Raw genomic sequence first — 25,478 nt, 5'->3', positions numbered from 1 at the left:
CATCCACGGGGGCTTCTGTGTAAACAGAATTCAGGTAACTGGGGATCCGGGTGATTCCTGGGCAAGCATTTGTGATTGTGTCCCTGATGGTAGTGGCAAGTTTTCTGCTTAGCCCTATGTGTGTGTGTGGCCGGGGTGGGGGCGGGGGTGGTGGTGGTTGGGCGGGGGGATCCCAGGAGCCTGCTTTTTAAAAACAGGAACCGTAGGCTGGATGTAACCATCGACTTCACCTGCCAGGCCTTTTCCTACTTGGAAGACTGAGGCCCTCCAGCCCCTCTTTAAGGAAAAGGGACTTGTAGGAAAAAGGCTTAAGTGTCCAGCCTGGAAATGGCCAAACCATGAAGGTGGAGAGGGGGCCCTGCATCTAAAGTGAATCTCCTACCCATCCATGCTTGCTTCCCCCCTGACCCGGGGAAGGTAGTCACTGATTTGTAAAGCGCTCTGAGATCGTGTGGAAGGTGCAAAGCAGTGTTTATTTTTCAGACATCCAGCAGAGAACATCCTAATCCTGTGAGCTCCGGTTCCTATTTCTTGCTCTTGAGCTATTTCTTGGGCACAGGCTCCTCAACAGGCTCCTTGTGGACTTCCAGCCGCTTCCTGCCCGGCAGCAGGTCCTTCTGAGCATCTTTGGGGGCGGCAGCCTGTCTGCACAGAGCCTCCCAGAGCTTTTGTTTGATGGCCTTGCCCAGCTCCAGGCTGTACCTCTTGGGGGTCCCAGAAGGATTCCACAGCATGGGCTCCACCACAGCGTGGTACAGAGCGCGGTAGCCCTCGGTGGGGAGGCCGTGGATGACTAACGCGTCCTCGGACAACTGCTGCCTCTTCCTGGTTTCGGGAAGCGAGGCTCGGCCCTTCCAGGACGCTGTCCCCACGTCCCAGGGTAGCGCTTGGGTAGCGGCCACATGTTCAGCATATCTGCTCTCAAGATCTTGGCAGACCGTCGCTTTTTTCTCCTTTGAACTCTCTTTACTCTAGCCAGGAAGAAAGCAGAGAAGTCAAAGCTAAAACTTGAGAAGGGAGCTCAGAATAATTATCTGGGATTTGTGTCCCCGAGTCTTGGTTACAGCCACAACCAACATTTGTCTAGCATGTTCTAGTTCACTGAATTCCTTCAGGGAGGCCTCTGCGAGCGATTCGCCACAACACTGGAAGGTCAGCGGGAGACAGCTCTAAAGGCAAGGAGCTGGGAATGGGTTTGCCCAAGGCCACGGCTGTCACCTCCAGACTGCCACACAGGACCCCAAGCATCTACTCTGCGCCAGGCTCGGCTTGAAAACCGTTTGCGTGTACTAACTCATTCATCCTCATGAAACCCTATGAAGGAAGGGCTGTCACTCCCCGTTTTATAGATGACAAAAGCCAATTACAGTCAGAGTTGGGATCAGAACCCTGACTGACTAGCTCCAGGAGACATTCTTTTATTCTTTTTTTAATTGGAGTATAATTACCCAGCTTTCCTGGTGGCTCAGACAGTAAAGAATCTGCCTGGAATTCAGGTGACCCAGGTTTGATCCCTGGGTCAGGAAGATCCCCTGGAGAAGGGAATGGCAACCCACTCCAGTATTCTTGCCTGGAGAATCTCAGGGACAGGGAGCCTGGTGGGCTACAGTCCAAGAGGTCGCAAAGAGTCGGACATGACTGAGTGACTAACACTGTCACTTTCTTCATAATTGCTCTACGATGTTGTATTGGTCTCTGTTGTACAATGAAGTCGATCAGATACATATGCATACATTCATGCCCTCCCTCTTGGACCTCCCTCCCACCTCACCCCCACCCCCACTGCCATCCCACCCCTCTAGGTCGTCATGGAGCACCAAGCCGAGCTCCCTGGGCTATGCAGCAGGTTCCCGCAGGGCGCCTTCTGAGCTCTGCTGGCCACCATGGTGTAACAGAGCTGGACTCAGATCAGGCCTCTGGATGCCAAGTTCTCCATGTTCAGATTTATAGCTAGATCTGTGGCTCAGCTCTGGGGTTCAGGCGTGTGTCTCTGAGCCTTTCTCATCTTCATTTTCCCTTCACATCAAGTTCCTTCTGTCTCTGCTTCTGAAAACCACTTTATCCTCCTCTCGAGCTGGGCAGAGGATACATAGGTATGACCCTGGATCTCATATCCTCTCCGCTACATCACACCCCCCACCCCCATCCTCACTCCCCCCCACCCCTGCATGCCATCTTTAACTTCAGGATTTCCTCTTCTTCAGGGGAATCCCTATCCCCTCTCCCTCTTCCCACTCTGTCACATTTCCTCCACCACCAGCCCTCTCCTACCTCGTTGACGCCTCCTGCAAGCCTCCTGCACCTGGGCGAGCCTGGCCGCCGCCCCGCTGGCTGCTTGCTCTTGGAACTGATGGAGTTTCTTGTTCCGCCCCGCTGGGTGGTTTTCATTATTGCATCGTCCCTGGGCTTTAATCTCTTGGAGGGTTTTGCGTCTCCAAACTTGCGTGGCACTGGGCAGCATTTCTCCTTCAGCTGTCGCCTGAGCACCAGTTTCACCAGGGAGAAGGAACTGGCAACTACTGGTTCCTTTACAACTTCCCAAGAAGAGGTGGGACCTGGTGTGGGGGCACTGGTGTTTGGCTCAGCACAAGTTCTGGTTATCCAATTGTTGGTGAGAGCTGGCGAGTCCACATAGCAGTCATGGAGCCTGGTGTTCAGTAAGATAGACTGTCGGAGTCCATAGGCAGGGATGCTGGGGTCTCGTCTCACATAGATTGGATGCTAGAATTATAAGGGGGAAAGAGGAATAAAAAAGACCAATTCTCAAGCTGAGACTAGAAGGTCTATTTTGGAGGTAAAGTACTAACATCTTTTTAAAGACCATTCCTTCCACAAAAACTCTTAGAAACCTTTCTACATACCCTCTGTCCTGCTCACTAAAGCCTTTTGTACCAAGTAGGAAAGCAATAGTAACTTCACAATGTCACAGTGATGGTCAGGTTCTCAAAGAACATAGCATGCTTGCACGGGAAGTGGAGGGAGGGTTGGGGAGCATTTATAAGGAATTAAAAGCAATTTCTGTCTCCTGGAAAGCTAAGGGAAACCACAGTGGGAGAGGAATGGGAGACAGGATCACTTGAGCTGCCTATAGAGCTGTAGCCAGTTCTCAACTCTGCTGCAACCCAGAAATGACAGCAGGTAAAATTCCCGCCAAGTCCTGAAATCGCTTCTAACCAGACTGCCATGAGCCAAGAAAAGCTGCTAAGCAGGGAAATATACTCTGGGGTCTATAAAGGCAAAAGCACAATGTAAATGATGCTGGCCTCCATTTCCCAGGACCAGCCAAGAACAAGAGAACAATTTGGAGAGATTAGAATCACACACTTAAAAGAGACCTGGCTTTCTAAGAAATGTCATCTATAATAAAATAAAATCACCTTACCATATTTCAGTTGCCTTAAACTTTATTTTAGCTAGCTTAGTAGGGGGAAGAAATACGTATTTTCTTTTCCCTTTTTCTCTTTTGTTTTGTTTTGTTTTGCTTTGTTTTAATATTTCTATCACCTGTCTTTCTCTGCCTCAGTCATGCATGGGCAAACTGCTGTTTGTTTAGATTTTGGCTCTCATGCAGGCCGTTTTGAACCATTATCTCTAGTATTTGTGATGTCACTTTGGTTTGTGATGTGGGTGTGGGTGGGTGTTACATCATCAGATTTTTATAGTTGATTTATGTTGGAAGAAGTTCTATTTTCTTGTGCTTACAGCCTCAGGAACTTCTCTAGCCCTCTTCTCCCCCAAAATGGCTTGGGTGAATTTTGAAGGTCCTGACATTCTTAAGAAGCACCCTCTGCACGCAGCATACTCAAATATGCAGACCAGGTTTATGGGTGCAGGTAGCGAGATGTATCCTTACCTGTGCACAAGGGCCTTCTCCACGCACATAAAGAAGGTACTGTTACGTTCTCAGAACGCCTGCCAAGGTTAGGGACCAGAAATGAAAGAACACGTTCCTGCAGCCCTGGGCACCTACCTCTGCCCGCGTGTCTCTCCTGGGGAGACTACATGGTTTCTGGAATGTGGTTTTATTTTACATCCCATGGCAAATGCAGTAATTAGAGCTGTTAGCGGTGTCAAGGGCTTGAAACAAGAACAAAGACGCCTCTTCCTGGGAACTCTTGGGCAATGCTGAGCTCCTTATCAGGTGCTCACCCTGTTGGTGGTTTTGATATTTCGTGTGCAGAATGCCAAAGGAGGCTCCCTCCCCAGGGGGAGGAGGAAAGCAAAATGATGGAAAAACAGAGTATGAGTCTGGCAGGAGTTCCTGGAATCACATGTGTTGCCTGTCTGATTTTTTTTATTTGTTTGTTTTTGTTTTTGTCCCCGGAATGAATCAAAGTCGCAGGCAGACCGCACCGCAGGCCGCCGTGGAACCCCCTCCAGGCCGCCGGCATCTGGACCTACAGGTGCTCAGGAGGACAATGGGGCCCATTCAGTGGCGGAGCCTTGGCCTCACCTCCTGAGAGGTGGGTCAGTTTTAGAGCAGGGCATCGGAAAGGGTTTGTCTCTGGGAAGGGTTTGTGAGCGTCTGGAAGTTGGTCAGGCAGGCATCCTTTCAAAGTCGGTGAGCCCCAGAGAAGTGCGACCTGGCTCTGGGGCTACCTTTATTCCTTTATTCTGCCTTTATTCCTCATTGTGGGAACAGAAGGGCAAGACACAGGGGACCGGGCCTCTGTTTCCCTTTGCTCCTTCCCCGTCTTGCGGTTGACTTTTCCTCACCACCTCGTCCCAAACAACCAAATGTATTTACTTTCCTGGGCCTTTGACTCAATCACTGAGCAACACCGCTCTGCCTCTCAGAGCACTCAGAATCTCTTTCTAGCACACAGCTCTTCACACAGATGGCAGCTGATACATACTCTTCAAGCTCCGTTAAATTCTGTCTTCTCTCCCTTCCGTGTAACTCCCTTCAGTTGACACTGCCCCAAGAGTAACCCTCATGTTCTTTACCAATAATTCAGAGTAATTTGACGTGTGCTATTGCTCCTATTTCTGTAAAAGCTGTGTTGATTGAATGCTCACTGTAGTCCAAAGCATGGTTCTAGACTCTTTACCAACATCATCTCACAAAATGCTACCAACAGTCTTCTTTAAAAAAAAAAAAAAAATTTATTTGGCTTCCCAAGGTCTTCATTGCTGCACACGGGATCTTCAATGTGCATTGTGACATATGCAATCTTCAGTCGAGGCATGTTGGATCTAGTTCTCTGACCACGGATTGAACCCAGGCCCCCTGCATTGGGAGCGCGGAGTCTTAGCCACTGGACCATCAGAGGAGTCTCTGCTTTTAGAAGTTGTCCTGAATAGGGAAGTGGGTATGTGAGGATACATTAAACAAAGTAACTAGTCTTTAACAGAGGTTGTTCCATTGAAGGTTGTTCAGAAATATGAAATCAGGATGGAAAGACTCCATTTGGTCCAGGGTCCTGAAGCCATGGCAAGAGTTTCCATCGTTGGTGCCAACCCTTGGTCCAGAGAACTTGGGGTTGAGGCCATAGGGCTTCCGTGTTGCGGAAAGATCTGTCCCTCAGTTTGGCCAATGAACCTTTTTTACTGTGCTGAGCTCAGTCTAAATAACTTTTACTATCCATCCATCCTTTGGAGCTCTTCTTCCTGACATATCTAAATCACCACTTCTATTTGCAAACACATCTGCCCTTCTCTGATGTTTACCCAGGCTCTCCTCACTGTATTTTTAGCTCTGTTAATCTTTCTTCTTTCTTTTTCTCCTTAACTACCCCTCTTCTTCTCTGTAGTTTTTCTTAGCTCCTGTTCTCTTTCTGGAGGGTTGATGAATAAAGAGGAAATTTAGCCAATTCATATGAATCCTCCTCTTCCCCCTTCATGCCCCATCCTCAAATTCTAATGGAATTTCGTTGTTTTTAATTTCCACAGAAGATGTTTTTAACACCCAAGCAAGTAAACTTCCACACCCATATGGGAACACATCTGAGGTTCGTGATGTAGAAGTTTTAGGAAAGAAGAGAGAAACTCTGGATGAGAGAATTTGTAGATTCCTGAGCCATGATGCAAACTCAGAGGACCAGTGATTTAGACCACATGTGCTGAACACACACCTCTCATGGCCAAGTATGTGAGCTGAGGATGTCCTGCCCACCCTGCCAACCCCTTCTCACCTGGCTCTGGGCTCTCAGACATGGCCACCAGATGCCCCACAGACATCTCTAACTCATTATGTTCAAAACCAAATTCTTTTTCTCCCTTCACGTCCATCAGAAAAGACAAACTACTGCTCTCTTCTCCATCACTAGTTGCCTGATTCAGAAGCTGGGAGACAGGGTCAGTAACAGTACTGTGCTGAGATGAGCCTGAAACTAAAGGAAAAGCAGGAATCTATATCCTGATTTTATTTAAAATTTTAAGATTCTCTTCATCATGAGTTTTTTGGCATTCATTTAGAGTTTTTAATGATATTGCATTTAAATGTAATCCACTGGGACTTCCCTGGCAGTCCAGTGGTTAAGACTCTGTGCTTTCAATGTAGGGGATACAGGTTCAATCCCTGGTTTGGGGAAACTAAGATCCCACATGCAGCACGGCACAGCCAAGAAATTTTTTTAAAAAAATTTAAAAAGTACATAAAAACACAGTCCAGGGCTTCCCTGGTGGCTTAGTGGTAAAGAATCACCTGCCAATGCAGGTGACAAGTGTTCACTCCCTGATCTGAGAAGATCCCATATGCCTAGGAGCAATAAAGCCTATGTGCTGCAACTACTGAGTCCTTGCTCTAGAGCCTGGGAACTGCAACAACTGAAGCCTATGAGCCCTAGAGCCCGTTCTCCACAAGAAGAGAAGCCTCAGCAGTGAGAAGCCCACACACCACAATTAGAGAGTAGTCCCCAGTCTCCACAACTAGAGAAAAGTCTATGCAGCAACAAAGACCCATCAAGGCCAAAGATATATAAAATAATTTTCAAAATCTCAGTCCATTAAATATTTGCGACCCTGTGGATCATAGCCCACCAGGCTCCTCTGTCCATGGGATTCTCCAGGCAAGAATACTGGAGTGGGTTGCCATGCCCTTCTCCAGGGGACCTTCCCAACTCAGGGATCAAACCCGCGTCTCTTACGTCGCTTGCACTGGCAGGCAGGTTCTTCACCACTAGCACCACCTGGGTTTGGGGGCTCCCTTAAGTCTTGTGCTTAAAGCCAATGCCTCACTCACCTCACCCTAATCGCAGCCCTGGACCACTCAGGGAGCATTGGTTGCTAGAACCCCACAAAGACAAGAAGGCAGTTCACCACAGTGGGTGATGAGATGTGTGGTCCTGAAGTCCCACTGCCTGGGGTCAAAGCCCAGCTCCGCCACTAGGCGACCTCTGGGCAAGGCATTAACCATCTCTGTATGAGAGGGCTGGTAAGGGTGCCTCCCTCGTAGGGTGACTGTCATACATGCAATGTGATAACAAACCCTGCACCCTGCCGAAAGCTCAGTGAAATCTTCAGTGAACGCCTGCTATTCTTGTTATTATAACCAGACTTCTCATCTCATGCTCTCTCCACAGCATGACTGCCCTTTGAGCAGAAATCATCCCAGCTGGAGTTTCAAAGATACCAGGATCCCCCAAACTCCACCAGCTGAGATCACTCAGGTTTTGGCAAATCCTGCTGCCCTCAGGAGGAATCCAAGGGCCTGACTGCACAGCCAGCAGACAGACAGACACCAGCCTCTTCCTGAAGGCCCAGGGGCTACAACCAGTGCCCTCACTCTTTCCATGAAATAAAGCTGCTTAAGGACTGAGGCATGTGAAGCACTGAAATGAATATCTCAGGCAGCTCCTTGCCAGGGCCCGGACCACATCACTGAGCAAAGACCTTGAGCCCTTACATGACCTGACCTAGACCTGCGTGGCTGTATTTTTAGTCTCTGTGTGCTGTTTCCATCACCTGTGCTGGGCTTTACACTGGAAAAGAGGGGAGGGAGGCCTGGGGACAGCTAGAGGGATGTTTCTCATAGCAGCCAGTGGGGGCAGGGGCTTGCACACTATTTCTCACTTCAATTGTACAAGCCAGCTTTCTGGGGCTTGCGACATTCCAGGGCTGTGTGTAGTTGACACAGGCCTTCAAGCTTAGGAGGACCCCAGGCTTGGTTTAATGTTCTATTGTTGCTGTCTGGAAATTCTTCATTTTAAAGAAAGGGACCCCACATTTTCATCTCTCACTGTAGCCCATTCTGGTTACGCAAGGCCAAGAGAGCAGACTGGCACACCCAGCCAGCAGGGGTGCCTTTCTGCAGGACAATAAGACAGATGGGAGCTACTACCACGAGGCATAAATCCCCAGATTTGGCCAAATAAACCTGATTTTGAAACCCCTGTCTGCCCTTCTTATTTCCTCTTCTGAAACTAGGATGAGATATGAAAAGGACCTCATAAACTATAGAGAGCTGCGTCCTGCTTTGCTAAAACCGTTCCCCAGCGGACTGTTTAAAACAGGCCACAGAGCATCCTCTGTCAATATCATCATTTTCTTGTCGTTATCCTACTTGGTGCTTTCTGAAAATCACATTATTTTCCTGTTGGTTAACCAGCCTCTGTATGAGTGTCAGTTCAGACTGTAAGTTCTTATCTTGGTGCTTTTGACAGACTCCTCATTTAGCATTTGTTGAAGGGAGGAAGGATCCCCTTCCCTAAGTACTCACTTTGTGCTGATCATTCTACCTACATCTCCCCATTTTATTCTCCTTCAAGCAGCTCCTGCTTGGAAGGGTGCACGTTCAGAGGTGAAGATTTTCCAGTTTGTGTTACAGGAGGCAATTTTGGAGGTGGGGAAAGACCTGAAATGGTGCAGAAGACAGAGGGTAAGTTAAGTGCAAGACTCCAGGTGGGATGTGGAGGGTGTGTCTCCGGGAACCTGGGAGAGGGGCGGCCCCCTGCTCCAAGGAGCCCAGAGGAGTCTCCACCTCGGGAATGACACAGGGAAAACAATGACTGAACAAGATGACACTTGCCGGGGCGCTGGGTCGTGTGGGTGGAGAAGGAGGGAGCCCAGAGGCCTCTTGGGAGGTAGGTGCGCCTTTGGGGCGCCTCTGGAAGCAGCTGGGACGGGGTGGGGGGGATGGTTGGAGGCGAAGTGGCAGGCGAGGGGACGGCCCCCGGGGAGTTAGGGGGCGCAGGGGACGGTGTGCCTAAAGCGGAGCGGGGAGCCTGCGGGGCGGGGAGAGCCCAGCCTCGCTCAGGGCGCTGCGAGTCTGCATGAGAGGGCGGAGGTTTCCTCCACCGCGCCGGGCGCAGGCCCGCACTTGCAAGTCTGGTACCAGGGACTTAAACACTCCCGGCGCATCGCCCGGACCTGCCCTGCGGGGCGTTGCCGCGGCGCTTTAGGCGGGAGCTGGAGGAAAATTTCTGCCTAGGGGAGTGCAGCGTAGGAGAAGGCCCTCCCACAGACCCTGGGGCTGGCGGGGAAGACCTTGCCAGGGAGTGAGGAGCAATGCGCCGGCCACACGGGGGCCGAGAGCCGCCACGCGCTCTCTGCGCCCGGGGATCCAAGTGTCTGAGAAAGCACCGTCGCCCCACCCACTTCTGGACTTTCTCGGGGTCGGGAGCTTCACTTGTTTCTATGTAATCTAACCTAATTTTGTGAGGACCTTTTATTATTTCTATTTTGCAGATGACTAAGAGCAGGGAACTTGCCCTACTTGACAAAAGATGTGTTTTAGAATTCGGAACCAGGGCTCAGTATGCTGCCTCTTTTGTGCCTGCAAGAATCGGCATGGTGAAAGGGACTCAACAGTTTCTCAGCTCCTACTGTGTGTGTGTAAATGTTTCCACGCATTTTCTCGTTAGTACCACCGCTTTGGGAGTAACTGTTATCAACGCCCCCGTTTAACCGATGAAGAAGTTGAAGTAAGAGAGCTATTTTTCCTTTCCCGGGTGGCTCAGCTGGTAAAGAATCTGCCTGCAATGCAGGAGATCTGGGTTCGATCCGCTGCGTTAGAAAGATCCCCTGGAGAAGGGAACGGCTACCCACTTCCAGTATTCTGGCCTGGAGAATTCCATGGACTGTATAGTCCATGGGGTTGCAAAGAGTCGGACACGACTGAGCGACTTTCACTCTCAAGATCTTACAGGTGATCAAGTGGGATATGAATCCGGTCAGGCTGACTCCAGAGCACCCTTTTTAAAACCGCTGCGACGAGCCAAGCAGAGAAAAGCGGTTTGCAAAGTGCTGTTTTGATTTTTACGGCTGCGGTTGAGCCCGCGTGTGGGTCACGACCCGAACGAGGGTGGAGCAGGGGTCACTGCGCGCCCGGCCCGGTCCAGCCGGGTCAAACCTCCACTCGGGGACTCGGAGGCGGTGCCCCAGGCCCCGCCCCTTACCTGTAGGTCCCGCCCCTCGAATCTTCCAAGTGAGTGCTCCGCCGGTGGGCGGGGCCAGGTGCAGCGGGGGGTGTTGTGGGCGGGTCCTGGCGTGTGAGTGGCAGGCGCGGGCGGGCGCCGTCGGCTCCGCCCCTCGGGCCTCGCGGCTGAGCCGGGCGGGCCCCGGGCGGCCGGGGCGGTGGCGGCGCTGGGGGAGGGCGGGCCGGGGCGGGGCGGCCGGGCGGCCGGGGCGGGGCCACGCTCAAGCCCAGCGTCCCGCTCCCATGGCCGCCCCCGGCTCCGTGCGCTGCCCCCTCTCCCCCGGGCCGCGCCCCGGGGCCCCGCACTGACGGCCCATGGCGCCGCCCGCCGCCCGCCTCGCCCTGCTCTCCGCCGCCGCGCTCACGCTGGCCGCCCGGCCCGCGCCCAGCCCCGGCCTTGGCCCGGGACCCGGTGAGTGAGCGAGCCCCCCGCCGCCGCTTGTCCCTCGCGGAGCCCGCCCAGGGGCCCAACTCTCTCGCCCCAGCTTGGTGGGGCTCCTTTTCAGCCCCTCAGCGACGCCCCTCGGACGAGGCGGCCCTTCTCCTCAGGCCCCTCCGCGACGCCCCCGGCCGGCGCCCTCTCTGCCTCCAGTACTTCAGACCCTTTCCTCAGGCTCCTCAGCGACACCCCCCGCCCCGGGCCGGGAGATCTCTCTCAGGACCCGAGAAACCTTCAGGCCCCTCAGCGACGCCCCCGGCCGGCGCCCTCTCTGCCTCCAGTACTTCAGACCCTTTCCTTAGGCTCCTCAGCGACGCCCCCCCGGGCCGGGAGGTCTCCTCTCTCAGGACCTCGCACCCCCAGCCCAGTTCTAGTCCCTTGGGGCGACTCGCCCCGCTTGGGTACGCTGCCCCCCCCCCCCCCCAAGCCCCTCAGCGACACCCCGGGCCAGGACGCCCTCCGCAAGCCCCACAGCGACGCCCCCCCCCCCCCCGGTCCCTTTCCCTCCCACGTCCGCGCGCCTCCCGGCTCCCGACCGAGTGCCTAGAGGGCGACGAGAGCGGGCGCCCGGCCCCTCTGCCCAGGTCTGCGCCCCGCTAGCCCAGCTCTGTAGTCTGCGCCTCGTGAGGAGTCGAGTTGACCTGCCTGTCCTACTAGTAGAGGCGGATCTGGGTCCCGAGACGACCGGCTCGGCCCTGCCCTAACGTCCCCTTCCCCCCCGGGGCCCGCTTTGAACTTCCCGGGGACTCAGGTGCAGGTCCAGCGTGGGGAGAGGAAGAAAGGAAGGGGGGTGATGGCAGACGTCTCCCCTACAGAGTTTAGGGTGCTCGTCGTGCGAGTGCAACGCAGAGCCCCCATTTCCCCTGGGTATCTCCACACTTTAAACAGGGTCACCCGCTCCCCAAGTCAAGGTCAAGGCCAGGTTTTCCCCACATGGGGCCTTAGACCAGGATGGAAGCTGAAACTTGCTTAGCTTGCCCTCACACCCTTCCTTGCAGCAGAACTCTCCCAAGTTGAAGAGCAGGCAAGTGGGCGTTGTCTGGCCCAGGTACCTATCTCAGCAGGTTGTTCAAGTGTAGGGAATTGGACATGAGGGAAAGGGGTGGGAAAAGTGCATTACAGATTTGCCTGAGTGGGAAAACTCAAGCCTCTGGGTTCTCCACCCAAAGTCGCAGACTGTGATGTTGGAGAGACAGGATTTTGCTGCTGAAAGAAAACTGCCTTGCTTTGTTTACTTGCCAGCTTGGTTTCCTGATAAAGATCAAGTTTAATTTTGTCACTTACTGCCTGACTTTGGGCTGTGCCTTCAGCTCTCTGAGCCTCAGTTCCCTCATCTGTAAAGGAGTATATGGTAATTCCCTTGCTGGGTGTTGTGAAGATTAAAGAATATACTGCAGGTAACACGCCCACGGACAGCAGGCAGTCACTGAACACATTTAAGAATTCTTTTTATAGTGCTTCACAGTTCGCCAAGTGCTGGACACCTCCTTTGCCCTGGGAAGGCTCTGAGCTTCCAATCTGATTAAACCCCGTAAAAGGCAAAGCTTGGCTTTAGAGAAGTAGAAGGGGGCTCTCCAAATGCTATAAACCTTAGGCTCAGGAAGGGGGTTTCTGAGTGATCAGTGGCCTCTTAAGGGGACATCTTCAAAAACTTCTGCAAAAGTTTGATCACTTCTACTGTTTATCGTCTGTGAGGAATGACGGAGGAACTTTCTGAGAGCCAGGATATGTCAACATAACTGTAACCTAGTAACCCCTTAGCTCCACTTTGCCATCTGTGTGGTCAGGATTTAATGTCCTCTATGGAGAGAGGTACCGGTGGAAATAAACTGGTTCCTCTCCTGGACAGGGCAAAGTAATAGCTCTGGAAAGTGTTCAGGGAGCTTGCTGTGTGCTTATGCTTGTTGGAAGGTGGCACCCTCCTCAGGCACCTTTGCTTCAGTAGAAAGGGTCAAGTGCAGCAGCCCTTATGTCATATGAACTTCAGACCTCGGTGTGCTTTTATTGGAGGGTCTGGGGTTTGTGCGTGCCTGCATGCTTGCTTAGTCCTTAAGTCCTGCAACCCTATGGACTATAGCCCACCAGGCTTCTCTGTCCATGGAATTTTCCAGACAAGAATACTGGAGTGGGTTGCCATTTCCTCCTCCAGGGGATCTTCCTGACCCAGGGATCAAACTCAAATCTCCTGTGTCTCTTGCATTGACAGGTGGATTCTTTACACCTGGGAAGAGTGAGTCCGGGGTAGGGACAAATAAATAACCATTATGAAATTATTTCTGATAAGGCCCATGTTCCCAATTCAGTGAGCCTCATCAGCTTTTCTCCCTACCATCTTGATATAATACACCAGTGCCTTTGTGACTTTTCCTCTTTAGTTCCAGAGCAGTTTTGGGGAGATACCACATGGTCTTCACCATCACATCCTGTCTAGAGCCTACCCACTAGTTTTTAAAAATCCTTTCCAATAAAAAACATGTTTTACTCTGAAGATATGTCAGGCTTGCCATTTCATATTTTTGATACTGTAATTTTCTCTAAAATTTTGTGGATGGAAAAAATTATTTCAGTACTTACATTCTGCATAATTTTGTAATATTTAAATGACTGGTGGTTTGCATATTTGAATGCTGACTTTATGAAAACAGTTAGCTCATTCCCTATCAGTGATACTTCTAATTACAGTGTATAGCCAACCCCAAATGATCTCCCTTCTCTTCATCCTTTGGGATCCTCTCCCTTCCTTCACAACTGATAAGGAGGGATGTAGAGGTTAGTGGTGGAATCTAGACTCCCTCTTCAAAGAGAAAGGCAGCCAGGGCCATGGACTGTGCGACGTGGACTCGCATCTGGAATTTACTGACCTGCAGGGGACAGCCAAGAGGTAGGAAGAGAAAGCTGGGTGGACTTTAGCTCTGAGTTTTCCGCTGAAGGCAAATACCTTCAGTGTTTCACCTTCACCATCAGTGTTTCACCACATTTAGGGCCTGCTGGGTGTGCGTCAACAGAGTGTCTCAACTCTGGTAACATTTGCCGTGAACATCGTTTTATAGTTAGTACTCATTCTCCTCTAGCTCCTCATCTCGATTTTGTCCCATTGGACAGTAGTGTGTCTTGCCCTAAAACCTGTGAGTTCAGTTAACAGTAAGAGCTTCATACTGTACAGGGCTCTGTCCCTTGTGGGGACTCCATTAATGTTAATAGGATTACCTGCAAAAAACCTGCCTCCCAATGCCAGAGACATGAGTTCAGTCCCTGGGATGGGAAGATCCCCTGGAGGAGGAAATGGCACCCCACTGCAGTATTCTTGCCTGGAGAATCCCATGGAAAGAGGAGCTTGGCGGGCTACAGCCAGCCCATGGGGTGGCAAAGAATCGGACATGATTGAAGGGATTTAGCATGAACGAACAGAAGGGCTGAGAGGAGTAAAGGGGACCAACGTGCATACCAGTTTCTTTTATGCTTTTAGTATTTTAAGAGACAGGGAAATGGTCAAAACTGACCTGGCATCAAAGAACTCTCATCTTTTTGTGAAAACTTCTCACTCCTCAGCAAAGCTATTTAAGTGTTTGAGATATGTAATGAGACCTTTTATAAATCTTAGAGCAAAAGGAAGTTCAGTTTAAGCTCACTGCTAAGAAACAGCAAGTTGGTACATTTAATAGAGATATTCTTGATGTGCTTACTTATGATTTAGGTTATTTGGATCAAAGGCAATCAGTGATGAAGGTAAAATATATTGCTTCACAGTGTACAGATTAGGAATTTGGTGTGATGGGCAATATATCATCTTTAGTGTAGACTTTTCAAGCCTGTAATGCCATGTGAGGCTCTAGATCAGGTGTCGGCAAACATTTTTTATAAAGGACTAGACAGTAAATAATAGGGGTTTTGTGGGCCATGTACTGTCTGCTGCAATTACTCAACTCTGGCTTTGTAGGGCAAAAGAGCCCATAGACCAAATGTGAATGAATGAGAGTGGCTGTCTTCCAGTAAAACTCACATGGACACCCACATTCGAATTTCGTGTAATTTTTATGTGTCACAAGTTTTAGTTTTTTCAACCATTTAAACATTTAAAGAGCATTTTTTTAGCTCATAGGACATACAAAAACAGGCGGTGGGCCAGAGTTGGCCTACAGGCTGTACTTTACCAAGTCCTGCTCTAGGTCCATATGTATTGATTTTTTTTTCCCCAGTGTTCACTGGTCTGGAAAGGTGACAAGGAGGCAAATGATTTTGGTGAATGAATGAACCTTTTACTGGTAGCTGACTTTAAAAGACTTTTGAGAAATGGTTGAAAAGGTAAATTTTATGTTATGTATATATTACCACGATTAAAAAGAATGTGTCCGGGAGGGAAATTTCATGCACATACATTTGGATCTTTACTAAGACTTAAAAAAAAAAAAAAAAGCTTTAAAAAGAAATTCAGTGTGGTTCAGCGTGCAGCACATAAAGAAAATAGAGCTTGCCTCAGAACCAGCCCAGGGTTTGTTCAGCTATGCAGATGTTGCTTGGATCAAACTGTTGAAAGATCTGTTTCTCAGAGGAAAGCCTAGGCAGCAGGTGGCACCAGCCCTGAGATATTTAAAAAGAAAAAAAAGCCAGGAAAAAAAAATAAATAAATAAAAGAGAAAAAACAAACTTCTATCATTTTCCTAAACAGTTGAGTTTTATTTCCATGGTTCTATCGTCATTTTTATAAAGTGGCCTTTAGAAAAACAACAATGTGTTTAGCATGGCTGCTTATTTTAAAACATTTTTGAAAAAAACAAAATGAAACAAACATACCAAGTTGATTGTATTTGTACTGTGGAACAGTTAATGCAAAACACTTGGGAGAGGCCGGAAGTTTGGATCTGCAGCTTTTGTCTGGGTTTTTGCCTCCCGAACAAGGACAACAGAGGAGGAAGTGAATGTGTTCCTTAGCAAACTACCTGTGCAGGTTTTGAGGTGAGGTCTCCTCAAGCCCCCTGTAGTCACCTGGCAGGTTCATTTCTGGCTTACTCCTGGTGAATGGGTGAGAACTGACTGACATTCTCCCATGTTATTTTTATCTTGAGAATCCAGCTGGAACCCAGAAGCGTGAGTCTAGGGGAGGAGCCCGAGGTCACTCTGTATTTTTCCCCCTTTCTCTGTTGTCTTCGGTGTTTTCCTCTCAAGATAGCAGTGCTTCTTCCCCAGACCTCATCTCTGGGACCTTATCCTGGATTCAGATTGAACAGAGAAAGCAAAGCCCTTGTAGAAATGTCAGAGGGGTGTCCTTCCTCAAAAATGGCCACTCCACAGAAACCTGCCTTTTCCTTCTCTAAGGACATCTTCCCACTCCCCACCTGCCTTTAAACCACTTTCTAGGTAAACACCTCCCTCGCCTGGACTTGCACCAGTTTGAAGAGGAATGAGGTTGGGGACTAGGAAGAACTTCATAGACAAAAGATTTCAGGCCACCTCCTATACAAGGCTGCGTCTCCCTCCTACTTATAACAGTACCCTCTCGGAGCTGCCTCTTTGCTGGGCCCAGCTTCTAGTTTCTCTCACCACTGATTTAATCCCTGGCAAGTAGCCAGAGCATTAAACTTTTATTGTTCAATTTTCCACGAGGGCGGGGTCCCACTTCTAGTGGGCTGAGGAGGCTTCCAAACCAGAGTGTCACACCACATTAGCAACTTCAGACTTTGAGGGCTGGACTTCTTTCAGTTTGGTTAGATTCTTGGTTAGAACCAGAGCAGTGTACTCACACTCAAAGTTTGAAAGCTAGGAAATAATAAAAACAGCAGAGGCAACTTTTAAAGATGATTCAGAACAGTTGTAGCGTTGACTTACAGGACTAACTCTCCCCAGTTTCTTGGTATCTTCCAAACAGAAATGTTAAGTGGCTGTCCATGTTCTTTGGTGTCCTGATGTTGGATGAAAACATGGCGGCCAAGTAGTTCTATTCTAGAACAGTAGGGATTGTTAACCAGTGTCATCACAGTATGTAAATTACTTGCTGCTGTTCAATCTATAAAAATTCATCTTCAAAGAAAATTATTGGACTGGTAAAAATATTTTTAATAATGACCACAGAAGCCATATTTGTTTTTCTTTGATGTTCTTCCGAAGACTTCTTCTGGTTTTAATCAGATTGTTCCCACATAAAATACAGTGGAAATCTACAATAATAAAATCCCTATTCCTATGTCTATGGGGAAATAAACAGGATGGGGACTGTCCTTTTAAGGGGCTTTCCCCTTCCTTTTCCCCAGACTCAAAGCCTCTATTACTGGTGGGTGTTTTGGCATCAGTTAAGGGCCTTCAATCCTTCCCTCCCTCCATGTTTTGCTCTTTCATTAAAGTGTTTCTGTTGTCTAATTATATCCTTTCAATCAAATTAGAGACTGCAGCATCTGGTGAGGGCCATAACTGCTGCCATCTGCACCTCGTATATACAGGCCTTTTCAGCTGAGAATCACTCAACTTCCAAATGGCAGGAAGAGATTTGGAAAAAGTTTAGTTGGAAGGGAGGTTAACTTAAAAGGAACGTCTTCAAAGGCTGGGTGCGTCTCCCTGCTTTGTGATGTGTGTATTGCCATGCAGAACTTCATCGGCTTGGCTTACCAAAGATTCTCCTCCAGTGCTTCTGGCCAGTGAAGGGTTTCTGATTGTCTTAGCGGAAATAACTAGTCCTCTCATCCTTCTTACGGGCCTGAGGGGGCCCCCGGGTGGAGCTGAAAATTTCTCCTTTGAGAAGGATCTTTTGTTGTGTGACCACTGGTTAATGGGTATGACACTCTGTTTATTTGACCATTTCTTCTAATTCAATGGTTTCAACTAGAGGAGATTTGTGCCCCCAAGGGACATTTGACAATATCTGGAGACATTTTTGTGGTGGGAAGGGGTGCACTGGCATCTAGCAGGTAGAGGCCAGGGATGCTGCTAACGATCCTGGAATGCACAGGACAGCGCCCCTTTACAGGATTGTCCAACCCGAAATGTCAGTCGTGCTGAGATTGAGAGACCCTGTCCTAATCATGTTCTTCTTTTGCCCTTCTCTTCTCTGTGGCCTCAGAGTAGGCGACTCTGATCAACATCTTTTTTCACTATTAAGAAGATAGATTCTTCATCCATATCTAAACTCCTTAAGCATTTCTGTGAACAGGGCTTCAGAAATCTCAGTGGAGTAAGGAGGTCTGTGGGTCACCGTATGTTTCCACTTTCTCTAGAGTAAGAGTGCCAGATTAAATACAGGACACTCAATTAAGTTTGAATTTCAGATAAACAGTAATTTTTTGTGTGTTTGTCTCATGCAATATTTGGGAATACTTATCCTAAAAAATTGCTCGTTGTTTATCTGAAATTCCAATTTAACTGGGCATTCTGTACTTCCATTTGCTAAATCTGGCAACCAAATTCTTGATCCATGAAACATTGCCTGAAACTTTAAACCTTTGACCAGCAAATCAGTCTGTTGGCCACCATCTGTCCTCGTTCTGAGTGACTAGACTTGACAATGATGCCTGTTCTTGTTTGTAGTCAGCGCTGCACTGAGACTTTCCTTCTGCCTCAAGCTGTCTCCATGGCCAGGATTTCTGAAACTTGTCTCTTGAGTCATATCTTTATCTTGGAACTGACTAACAAATGTTATCAAATATCTACTGTATGCCCCACATCTCTGACTGGGACTTGTCCCTGTGCCAAATCATAGAAAACGATAACTTTGTTGCTTTGGGTTTTAATTTAAAGATGTGCTGTAAAAGTACACTGGGGCTTCCCAGGTGGCTCAGTGGTAAAAGATTCTGCCTGCCAGTGCAGAAGACTCAAAGAGATGCGGGTTCGATCCTGGGTCAGAAAGATCCCCTGGAGTAGGAAATGGCAAACCACTCCACTGTTCTTGCCTGGAATACTGAGCCTGGTGGACTACAGTCCATGGGGTCGCAAAGAGTCGGACACAACTGAACACGCACTCCCCTAGAATACACTGTCTACCTGCCAGTCAGCTCGCTCCTCATTCACGGGCTGCTGTATTATTTGCCCACCCCATGTCAACCAAGGGAAGCTGAATAGCCCAGACTGGCTTCCATGGAGCATTGGCTGCCCTCCAGGATTCCATTATTGGGGAAGTTTCTCCCTGTCTGAAATTAAAAGTCGGACACAGGCAATACTCATGAAACTTGTCCAGAAGCTGGATCGTATCAGTTTATTTTATCTCCTTTTTAGTCTGATCGAGAACTTCAGACAGTGTGAATGTGTTGCTGAAGAGATGGTTAGGTGAGGTGTAGATTTGAGCCAGGTGTCTCCTGTTGCAAGCAGACTCAGAATAGAAACAGGTGTATTCGTTGCAAAGAGGGCTGCTCATTCCCTGTTACAAACAATTCTACCATGGATTCTATTTAAATAGCAGATTCCCCTGGTTTAAATAGCAAGCATTTGATTTTCAAATACTTTGATTTACATAAACTTTCCTGGAATTTCTCCCGGGTCATTTACAGTATGGCCCTGACAGCCAGGGTGGAGGCCCAGACAGCCAGGGTGGAGGCCCAGATTGGTAAGGAAACCTGGGCTCTCTGAATATGTCCATCTTGGGTTCCCCCCAGCCCTCCATACACCTGCTTCCCTCACTCAACAGACATTTGCCAGGCATGTTCTGTGTGGTCTGTAGTTGCTGAGACTACAGAGATGAGTGAACCACTCAGGAAACTTACGTGCTAGTGGAAGCAGGGCCAGGTGCTTCTGAAGCAATTACAGTTCAAGATGATCAAGTCTTAGAAGAGCTGGGACAGCAGGCACTGTGGGACTTGTTTTAGAGCCTGTGGTTTCCATAGGAGTGTAGTGCTGTCTCCTCTGGACCCTGAGCTTTCAAATAGTTCTCCAGCATTTGTCTTATGCTCTGATCCTTTAGAGTTAACTTATGATGCACTAAGTTATTGTCCATCAGAGAAGTGGACTTTGAACTTGAAGACTTACTATGCTTCCCGTTTCCTTACCTGAACACTCTAGTGTGAAATTTTATTTCAAGATTGAAGAGGATATTTATAAGTACATGTTTAAGTAGACCCACTGATGCTCAGGCATTACACTGAGAGAGGTGCCATCACCATGCTGTGATAGAACATGTCTTGCTGGCATTGGCAGAAAAGTCCATGGTTAATTAATAAAATGTTTTCCTTAGAGTTCTGCTGAGCTAGTGACTTCTGAGCGAGTTCGTGCTTTCACTGAGGCTTGGCCTAATCTTTCTGTATATGTTGATAGGTGAATGGTCATTCTTTCTTTTTTTTTTTTTTTTGGCTGCATCAGGTCTTAGTTGTGGCACATGGGTTACATTGCCCCGAGGCATATGGGATCTTATTTCCCCAACCAGAGATCAAATCCCAATTCCCTGCATTGCAAGGCAGATTCTTAACCACTGGACCACCAGGGAAGCCCCTCATTCTTTCTTAAAAGCTATCTCCTGGTCTTCAGTTTGCTGAGCGTGCTTGTTTATAATACCCTACAGAATGACTGTCAATTCCTCAAGCACTGCTGCATGTTCATGGTGACTCTTCCTGGCAAAAACACGTGTTTCACTGGGACAGCCATGCATGCTGTCCAGTGGGTCCTCCCTGGGTAGGAGTAGAGCATATTCCAGATGGGACCCAGACTGGAGATTGGAACCCAAGCAGCCCTGAGTTCAGGGCCTGCTCTGCTTTGATAGTTACCTGTTTTTCAAATTTTTATATAACAAGTAATGAGGACCCCTCTCTGAAGTGTTTTCATGGGTCTTCTGAATTTAAACCTCTGGTCCATTGCTTAGTATAGGTTCAGTGTTTATTTGACCAGTCTTTTAATCAAGTATTTTATCTGTTAATGGGTTGGGAAGATTCCCTGGCGTGGGAAATGGCAACCTGCTCCAGTATTCTTGCCTGGAAATTTTCATGGACAGAGGAGCCTGGTGGGCTAGAGTCCACAGGGTTGCAAAGACTGACCAACGGAGCACATCTGTTAATACAGATGAATAAGCTGGAGATTTAAACAGAAGACCTCAGGTCCTCTTCCAAAAGTATGCATTCTTTAGTTAAAATAACTTTGAGAGGTACAGGGTGCTGTTTTTAAGCACACTGTTCCTATGAATGAAAAGGAAGATCTGAAAGATATTTTAATAGAAAAGCTACTGATAATTTAAATATTTACAGTGATTATTTTGTGGCAATTCTACTTTGGGCAAAAGTACAGAACTACTTTTTCCTGTGGTCATTTGAACTGTGAATACATAGTCCAAGAACATGGTAGGTGAACGTCTGTCTTGATTTTAGATGAGTGAATTTATGGTTGATTGAGTTTGATCATAGTTCTTGAAAAAGAAACTAAGGTATATTAATTGTAAAAGAAGATATTAGTATTTTCAAGATGTCCTTTCAAAAATTTTTAATATGGAAAATTTAGAACATATACAAAAATAGAAGAGTGTAAGGAAGTCGTTATGTATCTATCTCCCAGCTTTCATGATTATCAACCAAGGCCAGTGTTATTTCATTTGTATCCCTTTGATTCCTACAACTGGATTATTTTGTAACAAATCTCAGATATCATATCTTCTCATCTGTAAATATTTATGTATCTGTAAAGGATAGGAATCTTTTTCAAAAACGTAGTATCACTACCATTGTCACAGCTAAAAAATTTAACAATAATCAAATATCCAGTCCATTAATCAGTATTTAAATATTCCTGATTGTCTCATGGGTGTTTTTTACAGTTCAAACAAGGATCTAAACAAGATGCTTTTAGGTCATCTGACTCTATTAACCTAAGTCTCTATTCACCTAGAAGTTACCCATTTTTTTCTTTGACATATATATTTTGAAGATGTAGCTTCTTCTAAGCAAAAGAGAGTGCTTAAGAGCCTCTCCAGAGGCAGGGCCCACATGGGAGGTGAGTTTTGTTTTTTTTTTTCCTGAAGAACTGTCCCTTCCATTAGAGAAACAGAATTAGAGCATTGTAAGCTTGGAAGAGATTCTTAATCATTAAGCCTTTCCTGTCACATTACCTCAGACTTTTGCATCTCTGTCCTATTTTGTTAGAATCCTGAGATTAGAGTTTAGAGTGAAGGGACATTGGCTCCAGTCCCCTCATTTCACAAGTGAAGAAGTGGAGGCCCAAATCCGGGTGATTTCTTTAAACCTTGCAGTGTCAGCTACTTACCTAGTGTCATTTTCTCTTTCTGCCAGTGATTCTCTATGCACCATGTATATAGAAGGCCTCCTCCTTCCCCACAGACTACCCTCTCTCTGGGGATCTAGATCTAGATCAAGAACTAGATCACTTGCCTCCTTGTAATCATGGGAATCCCTGCCCTTAGGGAGCCATCAGAGTTAAAGATGTAGAGTTTCTTCTCACAGGCTCAGCCCCATTGGGGTGAGAAAAGCTGAGAACCACTGCCTTCCCAGGGCCACACACCTCTTGACCTCTAGGTTCCATGTTACTGAAATAAGCATTCCTGAAGTGCCTTTGAGTGTCTGAGGGCAAAAGATGATTTTGTCAGGGACCGCAGGCATTGAGGACCTACACAGAAGTTTCCACCAGACACCAGTCTGTATTGAAAACACACAGGTGTGTTGTGCAAACATCTGACGACACTCTTGTGTGGCCATCTAAGTATTAAAAGGAGCTTTTTCCACCTCAGCCTTATATTTCTATAATCTACCTGCCTGCCAGACTTAATAGATATCTTTTAAAAGGACAGAAGATATTCCTGTTGAAAAATATTTTCTGCCTTATTTTAAGATGCCATAATTCAATTTAATGCTTGTTGATTCGTGTTGATTTCAAACTAGGCTAAAACCAGCCAGATTCTTCCAACGTAGGATTGATAGAGATGTTGAATGGTTCTATGTGGAACAGAAACTTGGCTTTGATGGATTAAAACAGTGACTCTCACACACATCACATAAACAGAGGTCTAACTAGTAATTAGCTACCAGAAAACTAGGAAAATTCAAGACTCAGTATGAGAAAAAATTTCTGTTTCTCAATAGTGTGGTTAGGAATGGTTCAGGGAAACAGTGTTGTTAGGAATGACGTGGAGCTTCATTGAGAACTTATTCTTCAACTTTATTAAATGTTATTGAGGAGTAGAATGCCTTTTGCTTTCCCACCACTATCTCATATATGTCCAGTTTTAATTATCTTAACAGAATACCTCATTACAGTTTTAAACATGAACTTTAAAAATTCAGTGTATGTACAACCTATCAAGGGTTAAATTGCCTGAGACTCTTAACTTGGCATTTTCCTCACTTATAGTAAGTACAAATGTTGAATTATGTGATTTCAGTAGCATATATAAACAAAGACCTGTTTCATCACACAGTTGGAATTTTAAGAAAAGCATATACCTTTTTCACTTTACCGTTTATCCACTGAATGCTGGGATTCAACATAGGGTTCAAACCATATATATTTTTTCCTTTTATTTATCAATTTTTGATTAATTTTTATTGGAGTATAGTTGCTTTACAGTGTTGAAAAGTTTCTGCTCTACAGCAAAGTGAATCAGCTATACATGTACATATATCCCGTCTTCTTCAAACATTACATATTTTTTTTCTATCCGCGTGGTAGCCTGGTAACTGTCAACAGAATTGTAAATAGCAGAACGGTGTGCCTGTCCATCCATGGCATATTGCCTTTTATAGCTATGTATTTTTATGGGGTAGAGTAAACTACACGATCGTGATTGTTACAGTACTTTCAAAGTTCTAATAATGTTTGATTTTTTGCACTGTTTAGTTACATAATAAGACACTGTTTATTTGCACAATGATAATTTATGGGGCACCTACTGTGTGCTAGGCACTTTACTTGCAGCTCCTCTGATTCTTCCAGGTGTCCTGAGATATTAATAATCGAATCCCCCTTTGCACCAGTGAGGAAACAGGCTCAGAGCTCAGCTGCCTGCCTGCAGCTTGCACACCACGGAGCTGAGCTCTGACTCCAGCCAGTAACGTGCTCTTTCCATGCCAGAAGTTTTTCTCGCTAGAAAGTAGTGAGAAAAGGATTTGATTTAAACTGTTTCATAACCCTGGAGATTAAACACTCAATCCTGTAAGTTTACATGTGCATGTGTGTCTATTCTGTAGGTATATCACTTGTACAGGCAGTCAGGGCTGCATAGAAGGGCTTCAGGGGCTTCATGAGCACTTCTGAAACTGTAAACTGATGTGTGTGTGATGGTTGTCTGGGGCATCAGATCCCTGTCTTTCAGCCTGTTCTCCGAGAGGTCTTTGTGTATGTAAAAGGATTAGGACTCCTGATCTCACTGACCGCCCTCATTTCAGGGATAAACTTGAGATGTGGAGGGATGTGCTGTGACGGTGGTGCAGCCGGCAGGTCAGAGCCGGAGCAGGGCAGGCCCGCGCCCATCAGCATCCTCCTCTGACCACAAGTGCATCTCCAGTTTTTAAAAAATAAATGCCACAAGCCATACTTTGAAGGATTTTGGTGATGGAGAAAAAGATAAGGCATTGCCAGCTTAGAAAGGCTGAATTAATCCCGAGTGCTTCAGGCTTGTGTCTAACTTAAGGGCTGTTTTCCTTCAGTCCCCCAAAACAAAAGACTTGGGGTTCTCTGATAGAGAGGAAAGGTCCAACAGAGATAAATGGAGTGGGCTCCAGCTAGAGAGGACAGGCAGGAAATAAAGCAGTGCTTTTCACAGCTTATGATCCCTTCCTTCTCAAAACCCCTTCTCCCTTAAAGATCCCACCTCCCAGACTGCGCGCTGTCAGCCGTCACGGCTGGGCCCTTCTTCCAGGCCTGAAATGCAGCTGGGCCCCAGGGCGCGGCCTAGATGTCCTCTCTCTCCACACAGGCACCGTTACCTCCACACTTCTGGATCTGGCCTTGGCTTCTTTCCTCAACCCTGGGCTCATCTAGCCATCTGCTTACTCTCTTATCTCCATCCAGTTTTCCTGTCCAAAACCAAAGCGTTGATTCCACACACAAGATACTGTGCCTCTTGGCTCTGCCCCATCGTAGTACATGGCAGCACCATTCACCCAGGTGCCCAGGCCTACCTCCTCGGTGTTGTCGCCAACTGCTCTTTCTCTGGGACCCTGTATTCATCAAACCCCCGCCTCCCAGCAAATACTTTGGTTCTACCTTCAAAATACATCCAGAGTCCAGCCATTTCTTCCCACCCTTCAGTTGCCAGCATGGCCAAGGCCACCCTTCTTTCCAGCCATCGTCTTCAGCAGCCACCTAGGGTCCCCTTGCCACGTGCTTGGCACACTCTCCACAGCTCTTTTTCCGCCTGGCAGCTGCAGTTCTGCTAAAGGATAAATCTGATCACGTCACTTCTCTGCTCAAAGCCCTCCAATGACTTCCTCTCACTCTTAGAACAAAAGCCAAAATCTAATTTATATGACCTTCAAGACCTTACATGTCCTGGTCTTGCCTGGCCCCTCCTCCTCTTCATGTCCCACCCACCCTTCCCGGCACACTCGCCCTACTCTGGCTGGGTCAGAGGAGTGGCCTGGCACTCTCCTGAAGAGTCTATGCAGTTTTCCGGGTTTGTGCCTGCCGTGCCCTCTACCCAGAAAGCTCTTGTGTCATTTACTGTTTGTGTCCTCTTGTCCACATCTTTGCACAAACATTGCCTTTCCAGGTCCTTCCTAAAAGAGAACCGCCACTGTTCCACCTCCATCCCCTTACTCCATTTTCTCTTGTTAC

General features: G+C 47.6%; 2 protein-coding genes across 2 annotated transcripts in view; one reads left to right on the top strand and one right to left on the bottom strand.

The window, feature by feature from the left end:
• Positions 1–456: 456 nt before the first annotated feature.
• Positions 457–10,452, bottom strand: C5H22orf31 (chromosome 5 C22orf31 homolog). The gene is made up of 4 exons (XM_043901445.1): positions 10,338–10,452; positions 8,660–8,794; positions 2,272–2,721; positions 457–971 (listed from the first exon to the last, which is right to left on the bottom strand). Exons 3-4 carry the CDS (start codon positions 2,386–2,388, stop codon positions 543–545), a joined length of 546 nt encoding a protein of 181 aa, XP_043757380.1. The 5' UTR covers positions 2,389–2,721; positions 8,660–8,794; positions 10,338–10,452; the 3' UTR covers positions 457–542.
• Positions 10,453–10,605: 153 nt separating this feature from the next.
• Positions 10,606–25,478, top strand: part of KREMEN1 (kringle containing transmembrane protein 1) — a 54,309-nt gene continuing 39,436 nt past the window's right edge. The window contains exon 1 of the mRNA XM_043901444.1: positions 10,606–10,769. Within this exon, the coding sequence (XP_043757379.1) occupies positions 10,673–10,769 (97 nt within the window). The 5' untranslated portion in view covers positions 10,606–10,672. The remainder of the gene's footprint in view (positions 10,770–25,478) is intronic.

Source organism: Cervus elaphus, chromosome 5, assembly GCF_910594005.1.
Source record: "Cervus elaphus chromosome 5, mCerEla1.1, whole genome shotgun sequence".
NCBI classification, from domain to species: Eukaryota; Metazoa; Chordata; class Mammalia; order Artiodactyla; family Cervidae; genus Cervus; species Cervus elaphus.
This window is presented reverse-complemented; position numbering and strand designations above follow the sequence as displayed.